Below are 25,556 nucleotides of genomic sequence, written 5' to 3'. Positions count from 1 at the left end.
TAGCAAAGCATCCACATATTCCTGTATGTAGAGAGTGCCAGGATGGAGACTGTCCTGGAGTCCTGGCCTATACCAAACCACAAGCACAGTAACAGAAGAGGGTCTTTGGTTAGGTGCAAAATAGTATGCTGAAAGAAGTAAACCAACATTAGCAATAGTAAAATGTGTTTGTTTTGTGGCCATGGAGGTGTGCCACTCAGATGTTTAGCAAGACAATCTATTGTAAGGGGCATAGTTGCTTGCCAGCTTCAGCTGCATTTGCAATAAGGCCTTACTTCTCCTGGGCTGCTTGCATCCAATGATACAGCATGGTAGAGATACTAGTGCTGGCCTGTTCTAGCCTGAGTAGTAGCAGAGGACCCAATTACATGAGCAGATAGCCCAGACCCCCATACCACCTGCTACAGTTGCACCAGCACCCCTTCCCCAGCTTGCACTTATGACCGTATGGGATTCCTTTGGGCCCTGGCTGGTTGAAACATGGGGTGGTTTTAACATGGGTGTGGTCTTGAAAGAAAGTGGGGAGGGAAAATCTTACTAATGGGCAGAACTCTGAGTGGTGCACCTGGCCTGGGGTGAGAATGGGCTGGGAAAGGCGAGGAATGGAAGAAGTCCCCAAATGATCAGAGTCTCACCCAAAAGCATGCAGAGTATTCTAGACAGAAGTGGGGGCTGGTGTCCACTATCTCCAATAAATTTTTAACATCTTTCCCCCATGTGATATTAAAGGGAGACTTCCTAAGAAGCTGATTTGTAAATTGAAATTGAGAAATCTAGAGTCAAGGATGCTGGACTGCATTCTATTGCAGCAAGTCTTAGCCTGGCCATGGGAAGAGTTCATGTTCAAATTCTGGCACTTCCACATTGGATGCAGTCTCTGAACTGCTTCCAGACCATTGGACAGAAACTCATTTGAGTCTCATGAGGAATAGTCTCTTATCCCCTATTACTTTTAAATGTATCAGTATAAAAATGCACTTACGGTTATTAAAAAATAAAACAAATCTGCCTCAGTCTTGTAGTACTAATTCTTTTGAGATTCTGATCAGGGGGAGAGCTTAGGAGAGACCTGGACTGGGAAAGCAGTACCAAGGAGCCCCTGGGAGGCCTTGCCAGCGTTTGGAGGAAGGTAGGCCAACATGGGAGGCTGGGAAGAGAGGCCTTGATGAAAGCCTGGAAAGGTTGTGGCAAGGGCTCTTTCACCCTAAGGGAGGCTGTAAAGAGAGAAAGAGGTCACATTCCCTTTCTTCTGACCTATTCTTTAGGGTAGCTGTATAATCAGTGGGCAGCAATTGACAGTAGGACCATTCAAGGGCAGCAAGCTCCACCTGGGGTCGCTGGCTACCCTCAAAACCTGACTTGTACAAAATAAATACAAAACCTGACTTGTGGCAAGAACGTAGCCAGAAAAGAACTTGGTAGCTAATAGCAGGATCCAGGTGTACTGTGAAAACTCCTCCTTACCTTCAACTGCATTTTCTCCTTCTGTGTGTACCTATAAGGACACCAGGCCCCTCCCACCATGAGCAGACCAGCAAAGCACGCTGTGAATGCACAGTTCTGCGGGCCTGTTTTGGGCACAAAGGGGACCACAGAGGAGCCACTAGGTTAGGGTTCCTGTTGTAACTCCAAGGAATTCATCAAAAGGTGCTTGGAGGTGGGTGCACTCACAAATGTGGGCCACAACAAGGACCTTCTGGGCCAGTGGCAGGATGTTTTAATGTGACTCTACAAAGTTTTTTTATTTTAAAAAATTCTATTATTATTTTTTTTTTATTCTTGCAGCAAGAATTACTATCAAACTCCACTCATTGTGCCAGAGACCCTCATGGTGTTAGTGAAAGGCTTGCCCCTCATGTAGCATGCTATCTACCCCTGTGAGTTTATCGCTAGCCAGGGGCCTCAACTCCAAGCTCTAACAATGTGCAGGACTCTACAAAATTTTTAAAACCTGCTTCCACCCCCATAGGGCTTTCTTGCTCTCTATTCTGCACATCCACACTGGCAAAAAAGATTTAATTTTTTTTTAATGTTTATTTATTTATTTTTGAGAGAGAGAGAGAGAGAGAGAGAGAAAGAGTGCGAGTGGGGGAGTAGCAGAGACAGAGACAAAGAATCTGAAGCAAGGTCCAGGCTCTGAGCTGTCAGTACAGAGCCCAATGTGGAGCTTGAACCCACCAACCATGAGAGCATGACTTGAGCTGAAGTCAGGCGCACTTAACCGACTGAGCCACCCAGGCACCACAAAAGATATATTTAAAAAATTTTTTTAATCTTTATTTATTTTTGAGAGAGAGACAGTGTGTGAGCAGGGGAGGAGCAGAGAGAGAGAGAAACACAGAATCTGAAGCAGGCTCCATGCTCTGAGCTGTCAGCACAGAGCCTGACGCGGGGCTCGAACCCACGAACTGTGAGATCATGACCTGATCTGAAGTTGGATGCTCAACCGACTGAGCCACCCAGGTACCCCAAAAGATACTTTTTTAAAAATGTTCTTCATAAAGATGCCCCTGCCACTGGAAATAAATGTCCTCATTGTATTCTGGCACCACAATGGCTTGACATGTTTTATAATTTTTGTTTCATATGATTAAAATGGCTTGTGTGAAAGTGTAAACTAATTTCAACTGTACATTAATATTTCCAGTCTGCTTGAAAACTATGGATTCAAATATCTCAGGGTATGAGGAGGTCAATATGCAAAGCCTTGGGAAGGTAAAGGTGAGCAATGAAAGCCAGAGGCTTCTTAGGTCCAGAAGGCACTCCCTTCCAATCCAAGAGAGGAAACACAACAACCCATAAGTGTAATTGCCATTATATATATTAATTTTATTTTCTCCTTTTGGCTATTTACAACCTTTATTTCAGCATATTTTTCAGAAGCATAATTTTATGTTTCTTCATGTTTTCCTTCTTTGAAGTCCAGACTGGTCAAGGTCTTTTTCATGCAAAAATGTACATTTAATGAGGACAAAGAGGGAACTGGGTCATCTTGGGGGGGTCTCTGCCATTCTGCATCCTTATGTAGCTCAGGACAGCAAGACATGTAGTTTTTCTTCTTGGTCCTTTCTTGGTTTTCTTGAAGACCTCCATGTTTGTGGATTTACTGTATTTGATCTGCCTCAGAATGGCACTGCCTTGCCTGTCCTCTGAAGAATTCTCTTGCACTGCCTGAAGTCAGGCACCACAGCCAGTTTCACTACACTCGGGCACCTTTAGTTCTGCTAATGACTATTGACCCCAGGGATGCAGTCTGGCAAGATAGTGGGTGTAAAGTCTCACACATGTTAACAGAGGTGACCCTGACCAACTGAGGCTATTTCATAACTGAAATATATCAGAGAGACATTGTAACACCCTCCCCCCTCCCTACCCTGAAAACACAACACTGACAATAGGGATTTCATATTGATCACAGGACACTACACAACAAACACAAATACACTGCACTTTCAATAGCACAAGTCAAGATTTCCTTTGATGCTCATCACCAAAGCAAGGTACCATGCAGGTGGATGGTTTAGCAAATGCATTCATTAGTTAATAGCTCAAAGTGTTAGTTCTTTTAAGTCCAGAATAAAGAAACCTCATTAGGAATGGCCATGGTCTCAGCAAAGTTCAGTTCTAAATATGCAAAGATACCACAGCCTTGCTATTAACAAGATGACACAAATTGTAAGAATACATTGTATAAGCTACAGTAAGACCCAATAGATCATTTGTTATCTCTGCAAAGGCACCCCACAGTGGCAGATGGAATGGGCAAGAATGGGTAGGAAACATATCACACATCCTCACAACAAAATGACACTCTGAAGAGACAGAGGATGCCCTTCCTGTGGTAGTGGTGGAGAAGGAATTCTAGAGGGAAAGTTAATGGGATAGCCCATGTGAGGAAAAGAAGGAAAGCTGTGCAGAAAAGTGAAGTGAGGGTTGCTCCATCCCAAACTCAACAAGACCCTTCCCTCTGCTCAAGCTGTGAATTATCTTACCATAAGCACTCTCTGACTGGCTGGGGCTGAGAACGGCTCTGTGGGCTGAACCCTAGTAGTTCTAGTATCTAGCCCTGCTAGATACTCTGTGCCTCACAGTTACTTGGTGTGGGGTGAGGAGTGGGAGGGGATGTAGGCAGCTGGCTGAGGATAGGGCTTTACAATGACACTGACGACAGAACACACATAGAAGACAACAAGGGGAGATCTGGCAATTTTCAGGCTAAAATGACCAAGTCCATGAAAAACGCAGAAGGTTCAAGTTTCTGCAAAGGTGTCATTGCCAACCCTCCACATCACCTTGACACTTAACCTCACGCAGTGTGAGTTGCAGTAGAGTTCAACTGCTCTCATTGCAGCACATTAGGGCAAGATGTTCTTTTTTTATTTTATTTATTTAGTTTTGGGAGAGAGAGAGCGTGAGCAAGGGAGGGGCAGAGAGGGAGACCCAGAATCCGAAGCAGGCTCCAGACTCTGAGCTGTCAGCACAGAACCCGACGTGGGGCTCGAACTCACAGACCGCGAGATTGTGACCTGAGCCGAAGTCGGTCGCTCAACCGACGGAGCCACCCAGGTGCCCCCAAGATGTTCATTTTAAGGTATAAATATTTTATCTAGCTACGTGTATCTACAGACATATTTACAACTGGCCTCTATGCCCTTCGTCTGTGCTCTGAAGCCTTCCTATGCATTGCTGCCAGACCAATCTTCAAACCCACTTTCTGGTCCCCACTGCTCCAGTCTTTCTGTATGACATCACCCCAGATAAGCCACTCACTTCCTACAGGGCTCGAAGGTCCTCTAGGATCCCGGAAACCCAAATTCAAATCAACCAACCAATGTTTAGGCTCCAGGAAGCAAGACTTTCAATAGCCATGATGGGAGCTTCAGATTTGGGGTCATTGCTCTCCTCCCAACCTGTATCTTTCTGCGAGATGTGTCCAAAAAGAAAGAGGCAATCTTAGATATTCCTTTGGAAACTTTTTTGTTTTTAGCTGTTTTATCAGTTTGTGTGTGTGTGTGTATGTGCACGTGTGTGCATGCACATGAATGAGGGTAATCGTGTGTGATTGTGCATGTGAATATATATGTAGCTATATGTGAGTGTGCATGTCTCTGTGTATATATCCATTTATTGCTGAGGGTGAGTATCCATGTATGCATGACTGTCTATGTCTCTGTGGGTGTGTATGTGTAGGAGGCTATATTTGTATGTTGTGTGTATAGAAAATAAGAGACATGGCAAGCTGGACCGATCTAGACAGTCAGTCCCTGGGGCTCCTTTGTACCTCTCTCCTTGGCCAATCCTCTCACCCCTATAACAATCTCTTTTCCTGGAGTGGGTAGGAGGAGGGATTTCTGGACTCCAAATCCAAGGCTGTCCAAAGATGCAGGATGGGTTATTACAGTGCCCCTAAAAGGGACCACTCCTACTGGCCATGCCTGCAGGCCTTTCCCAAGCACCTTTAGTTCTCTGCATCCAGTGCTACAGCTGATCCCCTGGGATATGTCTTCACATCACCCACCTGCTTTTGGCTGCCTTCAGCCCCCACACATGTTGGGCGTACAATGTGATTGCAATAAGGGAATAAGTTATAAAGGCTATATACAACTCCCTCTCCAGTTCTTTAGCTGTCCCCATCCATTGTCCACATATTTCTGTTCTTAATGCATCTTCAAGGAACCCCCCTCAATCTCTGTCTTTGTTATGCAAACATTCGTTTCAGGACAAAGCAAAATGCTCTGCACTCCCAGCTTATCTCACATTTGAGCACTTCCTACCTCAAGGCACTAAACTGTAACTTCCTGGGACTACATTCACTTCTCCTATGTCTTCTGTCCAGGTGACAGCACAGATGGGTGGAGGGAGGAGGAGAAGAATGGATGGGGGCCAGGAGACACTGCTCCCTGGAAGAAGGAATCGGAATGAAACAGCTAACCAGCCCGGCCAAATAAGGCCCCCCACATATGTGGAGGCCAAAGGAATTATGGTGGTTCCAGAAGAGCCACCAACAGGAAATAAATATGCTTTCAGGTGTATTTCCTTTCACACTCATTCAAATCAGATAAATTAACATAGGTATGCACATATGCTGTTATATACACACAGCACATACTCATGTGTGTACACACAAGCACACACACTCTTTCCTAGGGGTATGCACACACATACACGCATCCACATGTTGTTATATATACACTCTTATACACATCAATATAGATTTACACTGATATACATAGAGCTGTACAGCTTCTCAAATGGTTGTACGTGCACACAAAATTGTTTTCATGCACACATACACTCAGCTATACACAGAAACACAAACACAGAAACACAGTTAAAAGGGTAGGTGGCTGAGGGGCTACGGGAGAGGCTGCCTAGGGAGGAAGGAGAAACGCAGGCTGAGTGCTTGGCAAATCTTGTTCCCTGTGGCCTCTATTCATGAGGTGGAGCTGCTAAGAAAGTTGGAGTGCAGGCTACTTTCTATTTCCCTTAGGAGCCCCACTGGGTGAGCAGTGCTCATGTTCCATGTGCTCAGTTCACACTCATTGGCTGGTCACTGGCCACTTCCAGCAGAGATGTTCCAGGTGCTATCAAATGAGGTCTGGTGCCTGGCAGATAAGCAGAACCTGATGGAGCACCCCCATTTTTAAAGGGGCAAGGAGAAAGGGGAACACTTCAGTTGAGAGAGTTAAAAGGACAAGAAGAAGGAAGAGCAAGTGGAGTGGATCTACCACTCACTGGCTGCATGTCCCCAAGCATGATACATAAGCTCCATTTGTTCCCCTTGGAACACTGAAGACCATGTGCCTTGCCTTCCTGCCTCACTGGCCTCCTGTGAGGGTGTGACTCTGTGATGGGTCAGTGAGCTTGTTGACACTTGCTATGCACTAGAAAAATAAGATTACTATATAGAGATTCACTACAATTGTTCATTTGCTGTTCTAGACCAGATGATGAGATAGCAAGTCAGAAATGTCCTGACCCTAGTCTTCATTTATCAAGTGCTTTCTCTGTAACTAGTGATCACGTCAGCATCTGACCTAGACAGGTGTACTCAGGCTGTGTTGTCAAGCACTATGAAGCAGAATATAGACAAGAGAAGTTCCAATCCCTCCAAAGATGCTAGTTCCATCTGGGTAATCTCCAAGTTGACCTCATCACCCCCTGTAAGCTCCTCCTGGAAACATGATCTTTCACTCTGACATCTCACTCAGTACCCCTACCCACTCATATTCCACTCCCAACCTCATGCCACAATGCCACACTCAAAATACAACAGAAAAAAGAGTGGGGAAGAGGCACTTTCAAAGTTTCCCAAGTTCCCTAGTGCCATCCCCTTGCACTTTAAAGCCATGGCTAGCCCTTCCCCTGTGTACCTCTGTTCAACCCAGCTTGACTTTGTCCTGTAAAACCTTAATCGGGGTGAGCAAGACCATAATCCCTAGGAGGGAAAAACAGAAGAAAAAAAGTAATGAAAAAGAAAATTCAACACCTCGGGGGGACAGGAAAAACCCCTAGAAATGTTTATGCATAGGGCTTGGATGCTTCCTCCATCCCCCCCAACCTGGCTCTGTCCTCTGAACATTTCTAGGGGCTTTTCTGTGCTTAATAGATGGTAGAAGTCTTTGGAAAGGTGATAGTCTTCTAGCAGAAAAGGGAAATCAGTGTGCTATTTACCTCCAACTCCTCCTCAATACCTTTCCTTCCAGCCAGAACGCATCCTTTCCAACCACTCACCACCTCATGTTTACAAAGAGAAAGGTAGAACTGATTCAACTGCCCAAATAACCACAAAGTAAAACGAACAAAGAAAAGAAGGCAGAGTAGAATCAAATGGAACCATGAAAAGAGCACTATGGGACTAATTGATATGATACACCCAGTAAACAATGTTGAACACCACAAAGGCAAGAGGGAAGAGGATCCGGGACCACCTGTCGACCTTAGGGACATAGTCAGGGTGAAAGAGCTTGGAGGACAACCCTTCACTGAAGGAGCACCCAGGACTCGGGGGGCAACTGTCATCAGACTCTGAGTTACTATCCTTGCCTTGGTCAAAGCCCATGAAATCATCAACATTAAGGCTCCAGGTGCTGTCAAGATCACACTCGAGTTGCTTCTCAAGGTCAAGGTAGCCGCTCTCAACTTTGATGTCATCAGGCAAGCTACGGATCTCATCAAGGTTGCTACGGATCTCATTAAGGTTGCTACGGATCTCATCAAGGCTATAGCTTGCCTCTTGCACACACCTGTGGCTGTGGAGAAGCAGATGCCTCCCACTAGGGCCACAGCCACGACTCTCATCTGAGCTCGAGTTCTCTTCAGGGTCTTCTGGGTCACGGGTCTCAGCATGGTCATGAGCCTCCACACGGTTGCGGATTTCAATAGGAATAACACTGTCATCAATCTCAAAACCATTAAAGCGAACGCCATAGCTGTGCAGGGCCTGCTCTGAGGTGGAGGGGAGATCACTCAGGCTTTCTCTAGAGGCCATCCAGGCCTGCTCTGAGAGAGAAGATAGTGAGCTGAGGCTTTCTGAGGTGGCCAGTGGGGCCTGCTCTGGGATGGAGGTCAAAGAGCTGAGGCTTTCGAGGCTTGCCAGACAGGCCTGAACTGGTGTGGAGAAAGGAGAGCCACTTTCATCTTCTATGCTAACCTGGTCATCCTTTAAGGGGATAGTAGGTAGACTTACGAAGTCAGGAGGTTCACATCCTACATGAATAAGCACTGGTGGTGGGGAGGGAGGAGGGAGAGGACTTTCCTCAACAGCAATTGCAATGTGATTGTTGATCTCTTCCACTGACAGAATCATCTCTTCCTGGGATCTCCGGCGTGCAAGGGGCTGAGGAACAAGACCAAAAGGCTGTTAACATGTAAGGGAAATCCATGGTGGCTGCCAAGCCTGTGTCTCCCTGGGGCAGCTGCTCCCTCTGGAGTGCTGTGTGGTGGATGGAGGCAAGGGCTCCTCAGGCAATGTGGCTGGGCTCCCTGTGAAGGAGGGGGTACTGCTGGACATTAATGTACTGCCAGCAACAAAAGTCTCAGCATGGCTTTGGGAACTGAAAGAGCAAAGGAAGGAGCGGTAGACAAACACCTCTGCTGCCTATCTTTTCCTTTCAGCCTGCCTGTGTTCCTCTTCCCTCTGGTTCCATCACCTGTCCTTGGAAAGTATGCTAAGTGGACTGGATTTGAAGTCAAAAGGTCTTGGAAAATCTAGTTCTGCCACTTACTGCTTTGTGACTTTAGGACAATGATTTGACCTGTAAAGGAGTGATGATAAATTGTTCTATTTGTTATCTGGTGTGTGTGTGTCTGTGTGTGTGTTTGAGCACACACACACACATGTGCTGTGTGAGGCTAAAAGGAGCTAAGAAATGTGAAAGGGTCAAGTGCTAAACTTAGGTTGTAATATGTGCCCAATCTCTAATTAGGGAAAGCTGATTGTCAGTCAAAAAGCCAAACCTGCAGCATCAATTCTTGGTAGCGGTAGCGGGCCATGACTCTTCGGGCTCTCCTGTGTCGCCTGAGTCTGTGCCGGGATCCACCTCGGCTGTAGAAAAGATAGTTGATGTAGACATATTCCAGCAAGGACAGGAACACGAAGAAGAAGCATACAACCATGTAGATGTCAATGGCCTTAATACAGGAAACTTGGGGGAGTTTATCCCGCAGATGTGAGTTGATGGCATTCAGGATGAGCATTGAAGTCAGACCTGTAAAGAACATGGCAGGGTTAGGATCCTCAGGTGGCTGAAGTTCTTGGCAAGCCATCAGGTCCACATCCCACAGGAAGGGAGCAACGATCATCTCTGGGATAAGGAGGACTCTCAGCAAAATTCCTTCAACTCCCTAGGCCTGGGGACTTCGCTCAAGTGCTCTCTTTGCTCCTCCCTGCCCCCCCCCCCAGCTTTACACCCAGCCATGCTTTGATGATTCAGTGACTTCTCATTGTTCTTAGGGTCAAGTCCAAAATCTCCAGCCATGGTTTCACAGTGACTTACATCTCCAATCTCTTTTGCCTTCCAACACATAGGCTTTCCTTTAGATCACATCCCTCAGAAAGGTTTGTGAGCCCTTAAAGTATTACACAAATGTTAAAGGCTTAATCCAACATGTGCTCATAAAGAAGGAGGCCGAGGAGTCTGCCCCAAAGATGGTGATGGAAAACCAGACCTGGATGTGGGGCACACTGGGACCAGATAAACTTGGGAGCTGATCTCTTAGGCCCCTCCTTGGTACTGCTCAAAACCCTCTTGTTTTCCCCATTGCTTGGACATGAAGTTCTAACTGCTAAAATTGGAATCTCAAGGTCTTTCCAATTCAACCCTCCTGTCTTTCTGCTAGTCTCCCTATTTCTCCAGCTCTTGCCCCAGGCCCTCTGTGATCTAGTCCCCTCTTAGGGCCCCTGTGCCTTTTAATAGCAATTTCCTGTTTTAGTGAATGACAAATCTTATGCTTCTGCCTCCCACAAGTCTTGAAAACCCAGTTTGAGCAACATTTTCTTGGTGTAGTTTTAGACAACAAGACCTGGGTCATTTCCTCCTCTAGAATCTCCTAGCATCTGTTGCTTTTTGGCCTTTTGGCTAAGATCAAGTGTAGAATCTCCTAGCATCTATCTTAGCATTCCATTAGACACTCATTGAGGGCAAGCTTCTCTGGAAGTCCTCTGATGCCTAGTAGGACATTTTGCTATGTTGCTCAATCTATGTTTATTGTATTAAATTTCTACACATCTTTAAAAAATTTTTTTTAATGTTTTTTTTTTGAGAGAGAGACAGAGTGCAAGTGGGGGAGGGGCAGAGAGACACAGAATCTGAAGCAGGCTCTAAGCTTTGAGCTGTCAGCACAGAGCCCGATGTGGGGCTCCAACTCACAGACTGTGAGATCATGACCTGAGCCGAAGTCGGACGCTTAACCGATTGAGCCACCCAGGCACCCCTGCTGTATTACATTTCTGATCTAAATTTATGACCTGTTCATTTATGTATCCAGCAAATAATGAATTCTAATACTTTGGGCCCAACATATCAAGATCCTATCCCTGTTGCTTTTTCACACTTGTCTCCAACATCAGTGTCTCTGCTAGGGATTGGCTGAGGACCTGTATAAATGCCTGTTGGGCAGGCACCATATTGCTTCCTTGCCTGTGCAGTCACATACCACTCCAGGTATTCCTTTCTTATTGTCAACTTTTTTTCTGAGCAAGATGATCCAAGTTCCTCCTCAGGATGAGGACAGGACCTACCAACTGTCACCCTGGCTGCAGAGGATTCATAGTTCATCCAAAACGATATCCAAGAGACAACAGTGGTGAGAACAGTAGGCCAATAGATCTGTACAAGGTAGCTGGTAACTTCCCTCTGGACCAGGAACCTCAGTATCAGACGTACATAGGAACCTGGCAAGGAGACATACTGGTATTAGGGTGGCAGGGCTGAGGGGATTTTCAGGGTGAAGTACAGGATGGAGGAGGGGAAGCTGATGGGCAGTTCAGCCTCTAATATTCCAGCCTGGGCAGTTTGTAGATCTGACCCTATTTGCTGCCTTAAGGCCAGTGACAGTGGCATGTAAGTAGGCCCATATGGCATAGTGAGTCTGTTCTCTCCTCCTTCCTTCCTCACTTGCTTCATGTCAACTGGAGTTTTGGAATGGGAGATACAGGATATTTCAAAGCTGCAAACAGATGGAGGGGGAGAGGCTGGCTTTAAGAGGAGGCCTATTTTTATCAGCAAAAGCATGAACCTTTTATACCTGTAGAGTGTCAAACCCAGCCAAGTGCTTCCACATCCATTTCCTCATTTTGAAGGGGGTTTTGGAAGGTGTACAGAGCCAGAAGGAAATAGGACAGGAGTGCAGAGGTCAAAGGCAGAGAGATGTCCAGGAGTTTACCAGGGTACAAAAGAGAGAAGAAATAGGAGAGAATATCAGACCCACCTGTGTAGAAAAACACCTCTTTGCTAGCCATTGTTTTCCCCAGGAAGCTGAACTGAGGAATGTGCAGCTTCTCAGTCCCCTGGATGGCATTCCCATTGCCTTCCCAGTATAATACAATGTCTTCAACCGTGTAGCCATCTGGGAGAGGGAAAGAAGCAGGTCAGTCTGAGAAAGCAGGCATAGGCAGATTTTACACCAGAGCAGTCTGTGGAACCCAAAGAATGGTTGGAACCTGCACATTTGGGGCACCTTTGTGGTTTGCTGAGTCTGAGCACAGAAGAGGGGGAACTTGGAAAGGGAATTCTCACTTTGGAATTTCTCAGCCAGGAAAGAAAGCAAACAGATGTGCTCCTGCACACTAGCTTGTACACAACTTCCCAATAGCAAGGTACAATTTCCTCATGGGACTATTTACACATTAAAGTCCACCTTCTCCCAGATACTCTGTATATACCTCTGTCTGTCTGTCTGTCTACTGAGGAGAGAGAGAATGGGGAGGGATGGAGTAGGGGAAATATGCTATCCCTCTCACTCTCTACTCTGCTTTTGGTTTCTGGATAACCATAACCCCAAGTAGAAATGAGGGGCCTTGGAGGACATACGTACAGCTCTCTACTTCCAGCTTGCAGGTCTGCTTGTCCAGGGGGAATTTTTGCAGATTTAGGGAACAAGCTGCTGTGGTGGTAAGTCTGCAAAGGAAAAGCAGAAAGAAGGGAAAAGCGAATCAAGTTCAGGCAAAGAACCATTCCTGAGAAGGCTGCAGGGGTGTGCAGGAGAGAGGTACTCCAAGTGCTGACCCACCTAACACCTTCCCATACTGCTTACACTAGAACTGGGTCCTCCTCTCCCTCCAGTGTTTCTTTCCTTCTTTTTCCTCTTCCTTTCCTTCCTTTCTCTCTAGAGGAAAGCTAAGTTGCACTTGTGGAGGGAGGAGAGAGGGAATGTATATGCCAACAAGTCTGGCAGGGCTTAAAGAACAGGTGTATGGCATGTCAGGAAGTCTCAGGGCATCAGAATGGGAAGGGCTCTTGAGGAAACTGGATGGAGAGACAGAAATTGGAGTTTCTTGCTGCAGAAGGAGCAAGGCTACATTGGAGCAGCTGATGTGCCAGATCCCATGTGGAGTGCCCGTATGTGTTGTGCAGGCATGGATGTGAGCTGTAGCCCAGGCCCACCTTTGGCTAGGAGAGGTGCTCCCATAGCACTCTCATCTCTGCGTATCTGTCTAAGTACATGGGCCACTGGAGCTGAGCAAATTGCCAGTAGTAGGTATAAATGGGTAGGAGGTATTAACATATCTAAGGTGGGTCATGCAGTGTTGGGCAGGGGCTTCAAGTTGCCAGGTGGTGCGTCTGTGGGAGGAATCTGACGAAGGATCTTGGAGGAGCTAGGGAAGTGGGCGGAATGGCCTGTAGGAAAGAGGGTAATTACAAACGTTCTCTGTAGCCTCCACTGGGAGGCTGTCCCCTATCCGTTATCCTGCCCTTCCCAGCTGCTAATCCCAGTGTATTCCCTTTCAACCCTTTAAGCAATTTCCATTTCGTACTCTGGGTAGAGATGTGTGTGTGTGTCTCCTTTCTATGAATCCTCCATGCAGCGTTTATCAGCTGAGGACCCCTTTTAATGAAACAGGTATGACAAGTCACTATTCCTTGTAAGTTTCGTTGTTCTTTAACTCTAGCACCTTGGGCCATGGAGAAAGAAGGGAGAAACAAAGGGATAGAACAGGAGCACCCAAGAGAAAGAGAGACTCAGAGACAGGGGCTGAACCCTGGCACAACTACCTTTTGGAAAAATTTTCTGAGCTACATTTATCTTTTACGCTTGTCTTAAGTGATAGTTTATAAGAGATGACGCTGTGGGGAGAGCCTTGGTGACCATATACTGTGCTATAAATAAGCCAGTGAGGATTTCCAGCATGTGCACATCCTATGTGTACAGAGCCATAGACAATAGACATATATTGCACACCATGGGCTCCCCTGCATGATGCAAATATGACCAATGGCAGAGATTGGTCCCCTTCCCTCATTACATATGGGCTTCAGCATTCATTTGTCTCCCTCCCTCACTGCATGGAAGAGAAGAGAAACAAAGATAAATAACAAAATGTATAGAATGCTAAAGTGGAGGGAGAGCTCTTCGAGTTGAGATAATCAAGGAGGATTTCTTGACAAAGAGACCATTTAAGTTAGGGATTGAAAGATGGGCAAGGTGTGGGGACAGGACAGCCAAGGATGGTTGTGGAAAGCTCTGAAGGTTTCACTTCGACTACTGGGTAGGATGAGTGAGGGGGCAGCACAAGACAGATGTGGAAAGCCATGGGCTCCTTTGTGTGTCTCTTACAGTGTGTTTATGGGATACTCGTTTGGAAGAAGGAAGCCCGTGAGGATGGTCCTCAAGTGCCTGGGGAAACTCACCGGATGCCATATCGCACTGTTCCATCTGGATGAAGCTGAAACACACGATTTTCCACAGTCACATCATGCACAAAAGCATCCTTGCTATTTAAAAAGTAGCAGTCAGGGACCCACAACTTCTCTAGCATCCGGTAGTCCAGGGTCAAGTTCAGGTTGGTTTCATAGTATGCTAAACGTGGATCTTTCCAGGTCTGATGAAAAACCATTGTGATCGTATAGTCCTGGGGAGAGAAAGGTGAATCCCAGCTGTAAGTGAGGTTGTCCTCCTCTCCATCCTCACAGTGTGTGTGTGTGCATGAAGGTGTATGAAATATATCACAAATATAGACGAGTACTGAAATATGTAAGAATGTTAAATGTTAAAAATGAACTTCAAAAAAAAAAAGAATAACTGAAATTCATGTAATTAAAATCGAGGTTAAGAAATGAAACATTACCAATAACTTTAAGTTTCAACGTGTTGCTTGGACCCATTTTTAAATTTTTTTTTTCCAAATGGAATTACACTGTATGTATTATATTTGTGAGATTCATTCAAGTTGATGTCTGTTAATAAAATTTGTTCATATGAATATACTACATAGACACCACTCTGTGAACACATGATACATACCCAAATCAACATGAAATAAGAATTATGAAGTGAAAGTTCAAGTTTACACCCACACTGCGGACAGATGAGATTTCTCAATGCTCCTGCCTGGCCAACTCCTGCCTGGTATGGTCTGACTTTTGACTTTTGCCAATCTGGTGGGTATGTGATGGATTCTTGCTCTGGTCTTAGTTTGCACTTCACTGACTAATAATAAAGTCAAGTATGTTTTCACATATTTGCTACTTGGTTTTCTTCACAAATTTTCTAATCATTTTTTCTTTTTCTTTAAATGTTGATTTATTTTTGAGAGAGAGAGAGGAGAGAGAGAGAGAGAGAGAAAGAACACACACATGAGCGGGGGAGGGACAGAGAGAGAGGGGACAGAGATGGGGAGAGATGTGCAACTCAAACCCATGAACCAGGAATGGTGGCCTGAGCTGAATCAGGTGCTCAACCAACTGAGCCACCCAGGCACTCCTCTAGTCATTTTTCTATCATTTTCAAAATATTCTTATTAATTCACAGGAATTATGTATACTTTCAATATCAGTTTTTTGTGTTGCAGATATCTCAGTCCACTCTGACTTATCCTTTTACACTTGTTATACTGGTTTTGTCTGTTTTGCAAAACAGAAGTTCCAGAAGTTTTGGCTACATAGAATTTAAAATAGTTTAAATTACCAGTATTTATTTTTATGGTTTTATGCTTTCTGCTTTCTATGTCTTTTTATTTATTTTTTTTAAAAGGGCTGTGTAACTTTTTTTAAAAAAAGTTTATTTTTGAGAGAGAGAGCATGTGTGAGCAGGGGAGGGGCAAAGAGAGAGGAGACAGAGAATCCCAAGCACTGTGCTATAAGCACAGACCCAGATGCGGGGCTCAAACTCAGGAACTGCAATATCATGACCTGAGCTGACATCAAGAGCTGGGCGCTCAACTGGCTGAGCCACCCAGGGGCCCCTCTATGTCTTTTTAAACAAGTCCTACCACAAAGACACAAACACAGTATTCTATATTATCTTTTAAAAACTTCATAAGCCTTTCGCTATTAGGTCTATAATCCATTTGGATTTATTTATTTTTTTGTTCCAGTGGCTATAGTTTACAAAACCTACCATGTTCATCTATGTGGGCTCTGTTGTGAGTCAGAACAATTGGAGTTGGCTTATGACTCTGCTCCTTGCCACATGTCCCTTGTCCCCAGGCCCATGGCTGAAGGTGACACACTTACCATAGTCATTTCTGAGATCTGTTCAATACTGGAGACATAGATAGATACTCCCACAGGCACAGGGGCACCTACAAGTGGGAAGACACTATTACATGCAGGGTATGATAAAGCACGCACTCAGGAGCAAGATTGCCTGGGTTTGGACCCCATCTTGACACTTACTAGCTGTGTGACCCTGAATAAGTTTCCTAACCTCCATACTGTTTTCCAGAGTGGCTGATGTTCCTCAAAAAGTTACAAATAGAACTGCCCTATGATCCAGCAACTGCACTACTAGGTATTTACCCAAAGAATACAAAAATACTAATTTGAAGGGATACATGTGCCTCAATGTCTACAGCAGCATTATCTGTAGTAGCCAAACTATGGAAACATCCTAAGTGTCCACTGAGTGATAAATGGATAAAGAAGATACAGTATACATACACACCCAAATGTATATATAGGTGCTAAGTCACTTTCTCAAGGCACTGATAGGTTTTTATATCTTAACGTATTTGTCAGAGTTCTTCACTGATGACCCACTTTTTACAGAGGCAAGTATGATGCCAGAATAAATTTTCATATATATATGAATTGCCATATTAAATGAGATTGTTTATAAAACATAACCACACACACACATACACACACATACACACACACTCAGGAATATTACTCAGCCATAAAAAATGAATGAAATCTTGCCATTTTCAATAACATGGATGGAGCTAGAGAGTACTATGCTAAGCAAAATAAGTCAGTCAGAGAAAGACAAATACCATATGATTTCACCCATATGTGGAATTTAAGAAACAAATGAGCAAAGGGAAAAAAGAGGAATAGAGGAAAACCAAGGAACAGTCTCTTAGCTCTCGAGAACACAGTGATGATTACCAGAGAGGAGGGGGAAAATAGGTGATGGGGACTATGGAGTGCACTTGTTGAGATGAGCACTGGGTGATGTATAGAAATGCTGAATCACTAGATTGTACACCTGAAACTAATATTACACTGTATGTTAACTATACTGGAATTTAAATAAAAATTACCAAAAAAAAAGGTTACCTAATCTCTCTGAGTGCAAGTTTCCTCATGGGTAAAATAGGGATAATGATAGCACTGATCTCATAATTAACGCAAGCTAAGCTCTTACAGCTGGGCCTCACCCATATGATGAAGGGAAGGGTTCATGGTAAGATAAAGAGAAAATATGGAGATGAAGCACTCTTTTTTCAAATGGTTTTCTGATAAAAACTCAAGAGCAATGAGCCCAAAAACAGAGCTAAGATTTCTGGTGTGTATGAACATATTTGTGTGAGTGCAGGTGAGTGTGTCCATATGTGAGTTAGTATGTGTCTTTGTGTGAATGAATGTGTGAGTTGTGCACATGAGTGTATGTGAGCATATTCACATACATGAGCAAATCTGTGATTGTGTTCACATGCAGGTGACTATGCCAGTGTACATGCACGAGAGTATTGAGGATGTCTGCCTGTAAGTGATTTGTGTGCTTAAGTGTGTTGTGTGTCAGTAAATGTGTGTTCATATGCAAATGAATTTGTATTTGTGTGTTTGAGTGTGCAACTATGAGTGAGTGAATGTGTGACCGTATGAGTGTATGTGAGCTTGTTAATGTGCAAGGAAATGTGTGAACATGGGTGTATTTGTGAACTTATTTGTGTGTGTAAATGTGTGAGTATATGTATGTGAGCATGTCCATGCCTATAAGTGAATTTGTGTGTTCATGTGTGAGTGAATGCATGAACATGTTTGTATGCTTGTATATACTGCATGTAAGTAAATGTGTAAGCACATGCAAGCATGTAGGCAGGTTGATGTGTGGGAGTGTATGAATGTGCTCATGTGCAAGTGAATGTGTGAACATGTATATATTTGTGTGTGTGAGCAAATTTCTATGTTCATATATGTTAGCATGTTAATGTAGGAGTACATTCATGTGTGTGAGTGAATTGGTGTTTTCATGTATGTGAGCATGTTTGTGTGTGAGTAAATGTGTGAACATGTACATGTGTGGATGTGACCATGTATGCATGTATAAATATTGAAATATTCAAGTGTTTTGTGGGAGTAAATGTGTATGTCTATAAATATGAGTGCATTCATATGCAAGTGTGGGTGAATGTGTGAGTCTATGTGTGTTTGTGAGGTAGCAAATATGTGAACGTGTATGTATTGAAGTGTATTGTGTGGGAGTAAACATGTGGGTTGTCTGAGTCTGTTCACATGTGAATGTATTTGTATTTACATGTGAATGTAATGTATTCATAAGCATGTCCATGTGTGAGTAAATGCATGCTCATGTTTGTATGTTAAAGTTGTGTTTACATGAGTGTATGTGAATGTTTGTGTGTTGGATGGATGTGTCTGTGTGTATGAATATGCTCATGTGTCAGTTTGTGTGTGGGCATGTTAAGTGCATGTGTGAGGGAATGTGTAATTGAATGTGTTTGTGTGAGTGAATGTTTAGGAAGGTGAGTGAACTTCTGAGTGTGTGACTGTATGTGTCTGTGTCATTGTGCATGAGCATGCTTGTTGTGTAATATGTGAGTTGTTTGCATATGTGACCTTATTTGTATGCAAGTTTTAAGTGTGATTAGTGATCACACTTATATTCTCACACTCATCATACTTATATATGTGGGGATATGAGTCTATGTAAGCACATTTATGTGCTTGAGTGGATGTGTGAGCATGTTTGTGTGTGATTGAATATGAGCATACATGAGTGTGCTGGTGTGTAATTGAATGTGTGACCATGCTGATGTGCAAGTGAATCCATGAACATATTCACATATGTTAGTGTGTCATTGTGCAGGTATAAGTGAATGTGTGAATATATCTGTGCATGTGGATATGGATGTGCCTTAATGTGTGAGCCTGTTTGTGTGAATTGGTAAATATGTGAGCATGTTCATGTGTATGGGCAAGCTCATGTGTGGGTGAATGCATGAGCCTGCTTGCATGCAATCATGTTAATGTGCATGTGTAAGCACGTGCATATCAGTGTATGTGCAAGCATTTTTTGTATGTGGACGAATAGGAGTTATTTATGTGTAATACCTGAACATGTTAATGTGTGTATGTCCATGTGTGTGAATATCCAAGCATGTGTGTGTGTGTGTGCATGTTTCTATGTGTGTGAGTGAATTTGGCAGTGTTTGTACATGGGAGCATGTTTGTATGCAAGTATGAGTGAATGTGGGAGCAGAGGCATATGAATTTATGTGTGTGAATAAAATTTTGAGTGTGCTTGTGAGAATATGTTCATGTGTGTATGTAAATGTGTAAGCATGTTTTGTATGTACACAGATGTGTGCACACGTGTAAATATGTGAGTGCAGGTAAGCATGTATACTGAACTTATGAGTGAATGAACTTGTGAGTTTTTTCCTGTGAGTGCATGTGTGAGGATGTCTGTGTATGTTAATATGTGTGTTTGAATGTGTGTCTGTATGAGTGTATTTCTGCCTCCTGCTTTCCTTTTTGGGCCTAGGTGTTAGCACTGCCCATTCAAATGTGATAATGGATGTGAAAATATGTAGTAAACTATATAGTGCTGTGGAAAAACACTTTTTGCTGTTTCCTATTGGCTCAAAGCTGTCTTCACCTGGCTCCACAGCTAAGCCATTATTCTATATGTATTACACCACACTGCTGCTATGGGTACATGTGTGACACTTGCAATTTACCTGCTGGCTTCACTGCAGGCTGATGGCCCAGAAGCTGAGCAGAAAAGAGGGAAAAGGCTTATCCTATCCCAATGCTTCAGTGACCTGGGATTGGGCATCAGCATTTGAATGGCAGCTGAGAAGTAAATGGGCCTTTCTGAGAGGCCACAGCCCAGACTCCACCATTTAGGGCTATTGTGAATGATCCCCAGCACTGTATGTAGTCATAGAGGTCTCTAGAAATGTAGTTCTTTATTATAGCTTGTCAGGCTCCTTACATGCCTTTAGAGAGTGGAAAGTGTGTTAAGCAGGCAACAAGTCCTAGAGGGGCCATCCATCCCCCGACACCTCACTGTTGGGTCAGCCTTCTCATCTTACACCATTTTGTGCCAATCAGGCAGCCCCATCCCTTACAGTGGAATTCTGGGGGACCTGAACCCTAAAGGGCCAAGACATAGCCTTGTGCAAGGGGCAACTGGGAGCTGAAATGTAGTCCATAAGTCCTGGCCTGGGGATGTAGCCTGGAGGAAGGAAACCTGGAACTGTTTTCTAATTTACTCACCTAGAGGGGACACCTTATGAGAGATTAGCCAAGGTATCCCATGGAGGGGAACAAAAATTTTCCAGATAAGGTGTGTAAATGCTATCTCTGTGGTGATGGCCTCAGCCCCATATTCCTTCCTGATGGGCTCAGGAAGGCAGAGAGGGGTTAACCACTTCCTCCCTCTTGGAAATTTTGCTACCCCCAGTCCTTGTCCTCCCTAGCAGCCATCAGAGTACCAGAGGAAAAGCAGATAAACGGAGGAATGGTGAAGATGTCCCACTCATTCCTTCACTCTGTGCCTACATTGTGCCAGGTGAGGAACTAGGTGAAGTCCTCAGGGACCTGCCTTTTGCAATACTGTAGAATCCCACTTTTCTTGCCCAGAAAGAAGCAGCTTTGTTAACTTCCCCTGGCTCTTCCTTCTCCTCCTCCTCTCAAGGAAGTAATAAGGCTCCCACAGCCTCATTACTGACCCACTGAACCTGACCACAGTTAGGTGAGGCCTCTGCATGTGGGGTGTGTGTATGTGTGTGTGTCTGTCCTTGAATCTCTATATCACTTCAGACACAGAGGGGAATTTGATTCTGTGTCTAGTGGGAAGCATTACAGGGAGTCCTGGGTTACCCCAAAGGTGAAACCCTGGACCCAGGGTCTCATTGATTGGCAACCCCCTCCCTGCCCTATATAACAGTCCCAGACTGAGCCTGTAGTGCCTTGTTCTCTCTAAATGCTAGAAGGTCCTGCATTGTCCTTGCTCTCGCACCTTCATCTACTGTTTGGCCAAATCAAGGACCCATCTTTCCTCATACACCCCAGGTGTACATGCCCATAAAGCTTAGTGTACTCAGGTTAGGAATCAGGTGTAAACAAATTTGAGTTAGCTCAAAAGACACTGCTGCGGTGCCTTGGAGAGACTGGACCAGCCACACCAGACAATCCCCAGAGGGTGGTCCTTGCCCCTGCTCCCTCCCCCTGATGCTGGATGCCTGCAGGGATGGCAATCCGAAACAGTGGGAAGGGTGTGCTTGGTGTACATGAATGGCTGTTGGGTAGCCTTTGCTGAGAAACACGAAAATGAGGAAAGGAGAAAGTGTAGTAGCTACTCCCTTGACAGCCACCAGTGCTTGGTGCAGCTGTTCAAAAACCATTGTCACTCAACAGAGTGCTGGCTGTGCTCTAGCATCTGAATGTCCACACTGAAAAAGCCTCACTTCTGCCCTCTCCACTCCAGCTTTCTAATGCCCAGTGCACACTCACCTTACTTAGATCCAGGACTGCACCTTCTGTCCTGAGACTCAGAGGGAGCAACACAACAAAAGCAACACCAGTTAAATGTCCCACTTCCAAAGCCTGGGGCCTTGGTTTTCCAGGTGGCTTTCCCAGCAAATCACAGCACCCCCAGAATCCTGTTACTGGTCTACCACAATGTACACTTCCTAGCTGTGGGCCCTTTAGAGTGGAGGCATTGTGTTTTTGGAAGACTTCTATTCCTATGTACAAATGTGAATCATTAGCATTCATTAACCCCTTAGAGTAGGTGTCTAGGTCTACCACCTGCAGGAAGTGGAGTGCTTTCTTCCACTTAGCCACTCTGATTTTTAGCTTTCTGTTTCCTTTGAGCTGAAGTGTGACTAACTCCTATTTAGTGACTAACTCCCCTTCCTTTTGTCTGTCCTTGGTCTAGGTTTCTCGGGTCGTTCCTGGAGAATGCTACTCCTTTTCTGTGGGGTTGGACTAGAATGCCTGTCCCCTAAAGCTGTGTGATTGAGCCCAGTCACCCTTTCCAAGGGTGGGGGCTAGGCAGGAATTAGAGGAGAAACTTATATATTGGCTTTGTGTTTCAGTTCCCTTATCATTTCTCATCTTTGTGCTTGAGGTCTGAGTGCTAGGCTAAGGGTTATATTTGGCAGTTAAATAAAGCCATCAAAACTCTGAGAGGTGATCAGGCTGGATTTATAAAGATCACACTGACTTGAATGTGTTGAATGAAAATGAACTTGGTGGAAGCTAAAGGCTTTGGTAAGGGGTGGCAGAGGTGGAAGTGCCTGGGACCCTGGTGGGTAAAGTAAACTAGACAGAGAAGACCATGCCTTAGTTTTGAACTAGCTGAATGGGGCAACTGTCCAAAGTGCAAAGAATGTGTGCTCAAGTAGAAGAATGTGTGCCCTCCCCACGAATGTAGCAGAAAACTCTAGTGCACAGTCCATTTCTTAGTTACTGCTTCTCCAGCCACGCCCGGGAGTGCACTTCAGGCTGTTATAAGGGAAGGGGCAGAAAGGCCCCTTGCATAAGAAGGCAGAGAAGTGGAAGAGCAGGCAGAAGGCCTGGGGGTTGGGGCCCTGAAAGTGCTCAGCTGAAGGTCTCCCACAGTCAGGAATGTGGGGTCTTGAGCCTGGGGAATGCCAATGGGCAGCAGGACTGAGTGGAGCTGTCTTGTTGCATCCATCTCAGCTCTATTCCATGTCACACAAAGGCTTCTAGTATCTGGTTGTGTCTTACCTCCAAAATTTGGCCTCAGACGGACATCATATCTCGACAGCACCCTGTCCAAAATCTTGTGAACCACAGCTTCATTTGCACAATTTTTGCTGAAACAGAGAAATCATCAGTAAATGCTGGTCATCAGTAAATGCCACATTGCTTCTCAGAGGACAAACAGCAAAGAGAACCCCAGATGTCAACTTGTCAGGGCCTTCTTTTCTCCTGTACACATGCAGACATGTACAGTCATACATGTACACGTTTCTCCCCACTCCTCTCCCTCCCTAGAGTGAGTCAGCCAGAAGCGCAGCAGTGACGCAGACTCCTCTTTTCCCCCTCCCCCCCTTCCGCTTTTATCCAGAGAATGGGGCACAAAGACTGGATACTTGTTACCAGGCAGGATTGGGGAGGAGCGGGGCATGACAAGAGGAGACAGTAGGGGAGGTAGAGAAGGGAGGGAATGGGCAAGTTCCGGCCCTGGGATAAACACATTACTTCAGCCCCTTAAGAAGGCCCACCTTGCCATCAGCCTGGATGAAGCTTTCCAGGTTGGTGAAAGTCCTTCCAGGGGCACCTGACTGGCTCAGGAAAGGTCATATTCCACCCTCAGTGACCCCCCTGAGCCTCAGTGACATTTCCCCTACCTGGGCTAGGACCAGGCATTTTGTGGTCACATCTATGTAAATCTTGTGTTTATACAACTCTGTTTTTAAGACTTGATATATGGCACATGACAGAGAGAGAGAGAGAGAGAGAGAGAGAGAGAGGGAGGGAGGGAGGGAGAGAAAGAGAGAGACAGAGAGAGAGAACTCTGCTCATGTAGCAGAGATTTAAGACCCTCACCCAACCAAACTGTTTAGATTTTGGGGGTTCAAGGGCTGTCTTCCAAAAGACATGTATTCTGAGAGCAGACATCTCTATGGCTAAGCATATGCTTCCAGCCTAGACGTGTTTTGAGTGAGCCCATGTTAAGTGGATCCAGCTCAGCCTTGCAGACAGCTGGCCTTTCTAGAAGTCTCTGAGGTTCATCCGATTCACCTAGACCTTCAGTAGGGCTCTTTCCAGAAAAGGGGTTTGTGAATGAGAATAGGCCCTGGGCTTCACTATAATTTTTAGGATCTCTGACACATCCACCAGGGAACGTCAGCCCCTGCAAATCTGTCTGTGTGTGTGTGTGTGTGTGTGCACGCGCACGCACATGCGGATGTGTGTGTGTGTGTGTGTGTGTGAGAGAGAGAGAGAGAGAGAGAGAGAGAGAGAGTTCACTAGCGCAGTCTGGTATGTTGGGTTGAGGACACTGCAGGGCTGTCTGCTGGAACCTTGCCCAACTATCCCCCCCACCTTTTTTTCTGAATACATGTTCATTTCTGGTTTGTCATTAAAAAAATTATTTCTAATCATCTTTAATTACAGAATTTCATTTTGCATTACTCCAAAGTGTACACATGCATTATTCCCGAATTAAAGCAATGCATTCCCGCCTGTTTAGTACCACACATTACCCATATGCCAGAGCTCAGGATCCATGGCCACTTCAAACACACATTTCTGTGTGATCTACATGTAAAGACTGACTGTTTAATATCTCTTCAGATATTTGCAGACCCAAACAAACTTGAAATCAAACAGAAAAAAAAAAAAACCAAAAAACAAACCCTGAATCTTCAAATGTTTTCACAGGACTAAGTACAAAAGCACACCCATCTCAGGCCACACAGGCTATACGGTTATGCAGCTACTGATCCCACTGGTTGAGTCAATAATTTCTATCTGCAGCATTGGAAAAGGTCCCTCACCGTTCAACACACATACAAACACACGCACGCGCCTCAGGGAACAGATTAAAATCCGGACTCAAACAGGTGTGTGTACTGTCTATGTTTTGTGAGTTGTCCATCACCCTGTACTGCTCCCCCTCCCAGTCCCCAGGTGCCAGTGGAAATGACTCGGAAAACCTGCCCAGTACCTTAGTCCCGAGGGTGGATGGCAGACCCTGGGTTGAGGGCATGGTTTCCCCCCGCCCCCCCTCCTCCGCCCGTGGCTGCAGTTAGGGCACACGCGGGGCTCTGTCAGGCGCCGCGGTAACAGGTGGGCTGAAGCACAGAGCTCTATCTCTACCGGTCGCCCCCACTTCCATCCCATCTCCCTCCAGGGACCGGACGGGCAGGACCCGCGCGCCATGACTCGGCGGCAAGCTGGGTTCAAGATACCCCAGCCCGCTCCGTCCAAGAGGCCCGAGGTGGCCCGCCGGTCCCTGTCGCCGCCATGCCCAGGCTGGCGGCACCCGCTTACCAGTCGAAGAGGTTCAAGATGACTTCGGGCACAGTGGGGGAGAGCTCGAAGTGGAATTTTGGGGTGGGACTGGGGTCGTTGCCCTCCGCGAGCCAGGTCCTGATGAGTAGCAGGAACACGGTGACTCGCAGCATCCCTCTGATACCCATGACCGCGCAGCTCGGGGCTGGAAGGCGCGAGAGACGGCAGTTCACAGCTGGGGAAAGGGACGGGGTGGAGGCAGTGCGGGGCCAGAGGGAGCTGGGGGTCGCTAGGAGTCTCTAAGGAGACAGTAGCGAGTGTATGGGAAGCAAGGAGCGCGGGGGTTGAGCGGGAGCCCAGAGCCCAGGAGGAGCAGCCCCCAGCAGCTCTGCTCGACGCGGCAGCCCCGGGGCGCAACCCGCCGCTGCGAAG

The 25,556-nt window shown here is 45.5% G+C and overlaps 1 protein-coding gene and 1 non-coding gene across 2 annotated transcripts; both read right to left on the bottom strand.

The window, feature by feature from the left end:
* Positions 1 to 1,777: 1,777 nt before the first annotated feature.
* On the bottom strand, positions 1,778 to 1,930 carry LOC128773994 (small nucleolar RNA SNORA62/SNORA6 family). Its single transcript, XR_008418475.1, has one exon. It is a non-coding gene; the product is annotated as a small nucleolar RNA SNORA62/SNORA6 family (small nucleolar RNA).
* Positions 1,931 to 4,763: 2,833 nt separating this feature from the next.
* GABRQ (gamma-aminobutyric acid type A receptor subunit theta) lies at positions 4,764 to 25,556 on the bottom strand. The gene is made up of 9 exons (XM_019438249.2): positions 25,164 to 25,556; positions 22,890 to 22,978; positions 16,176 to 16,243; positions 14,352 to 14,572; positions 12,538 to 12,620; positions 11,932 to 12,069; positions 11,243 to 11,395; positions 9,460 to 9,710; positions 4,764 to 8,839 (listed from the first exon to the last, which is right to left on the bottom strand). The coding sequence occupies exons 1-9, from the start codon at positions 25,310 to 25,312 to the stop codon at positions 7,859 to 7,861; spliced, it is 2,133 nt and encodes a 710-aa protein (XP_019293794.2). The 5' UTR covers positions 25,313 to 25,556; the 3' UTR covers positions 4,764 to 7,858.

This window comes from Panthera pardus, unplaced genomic scaffold (genome assembly GCF_024362965.1).
Source record: "Panthera pardus isolate Hobbes unplaced genomic scaffold, ASM2436296v1 HiC_scaffold_27, whole genome shotgun sequence".
NCBI classification, from domain to species: Eukaryota; Metazoa; Chordata; class Mammalia; order Carnivora; family Felidae; genus Panthera; species Panthera pardus.
The sequence above is the reverse complement of the archived record's forward strand: the minus strand, read 5'-3'. Positions and strand labels throughout refer to the sequence as shown.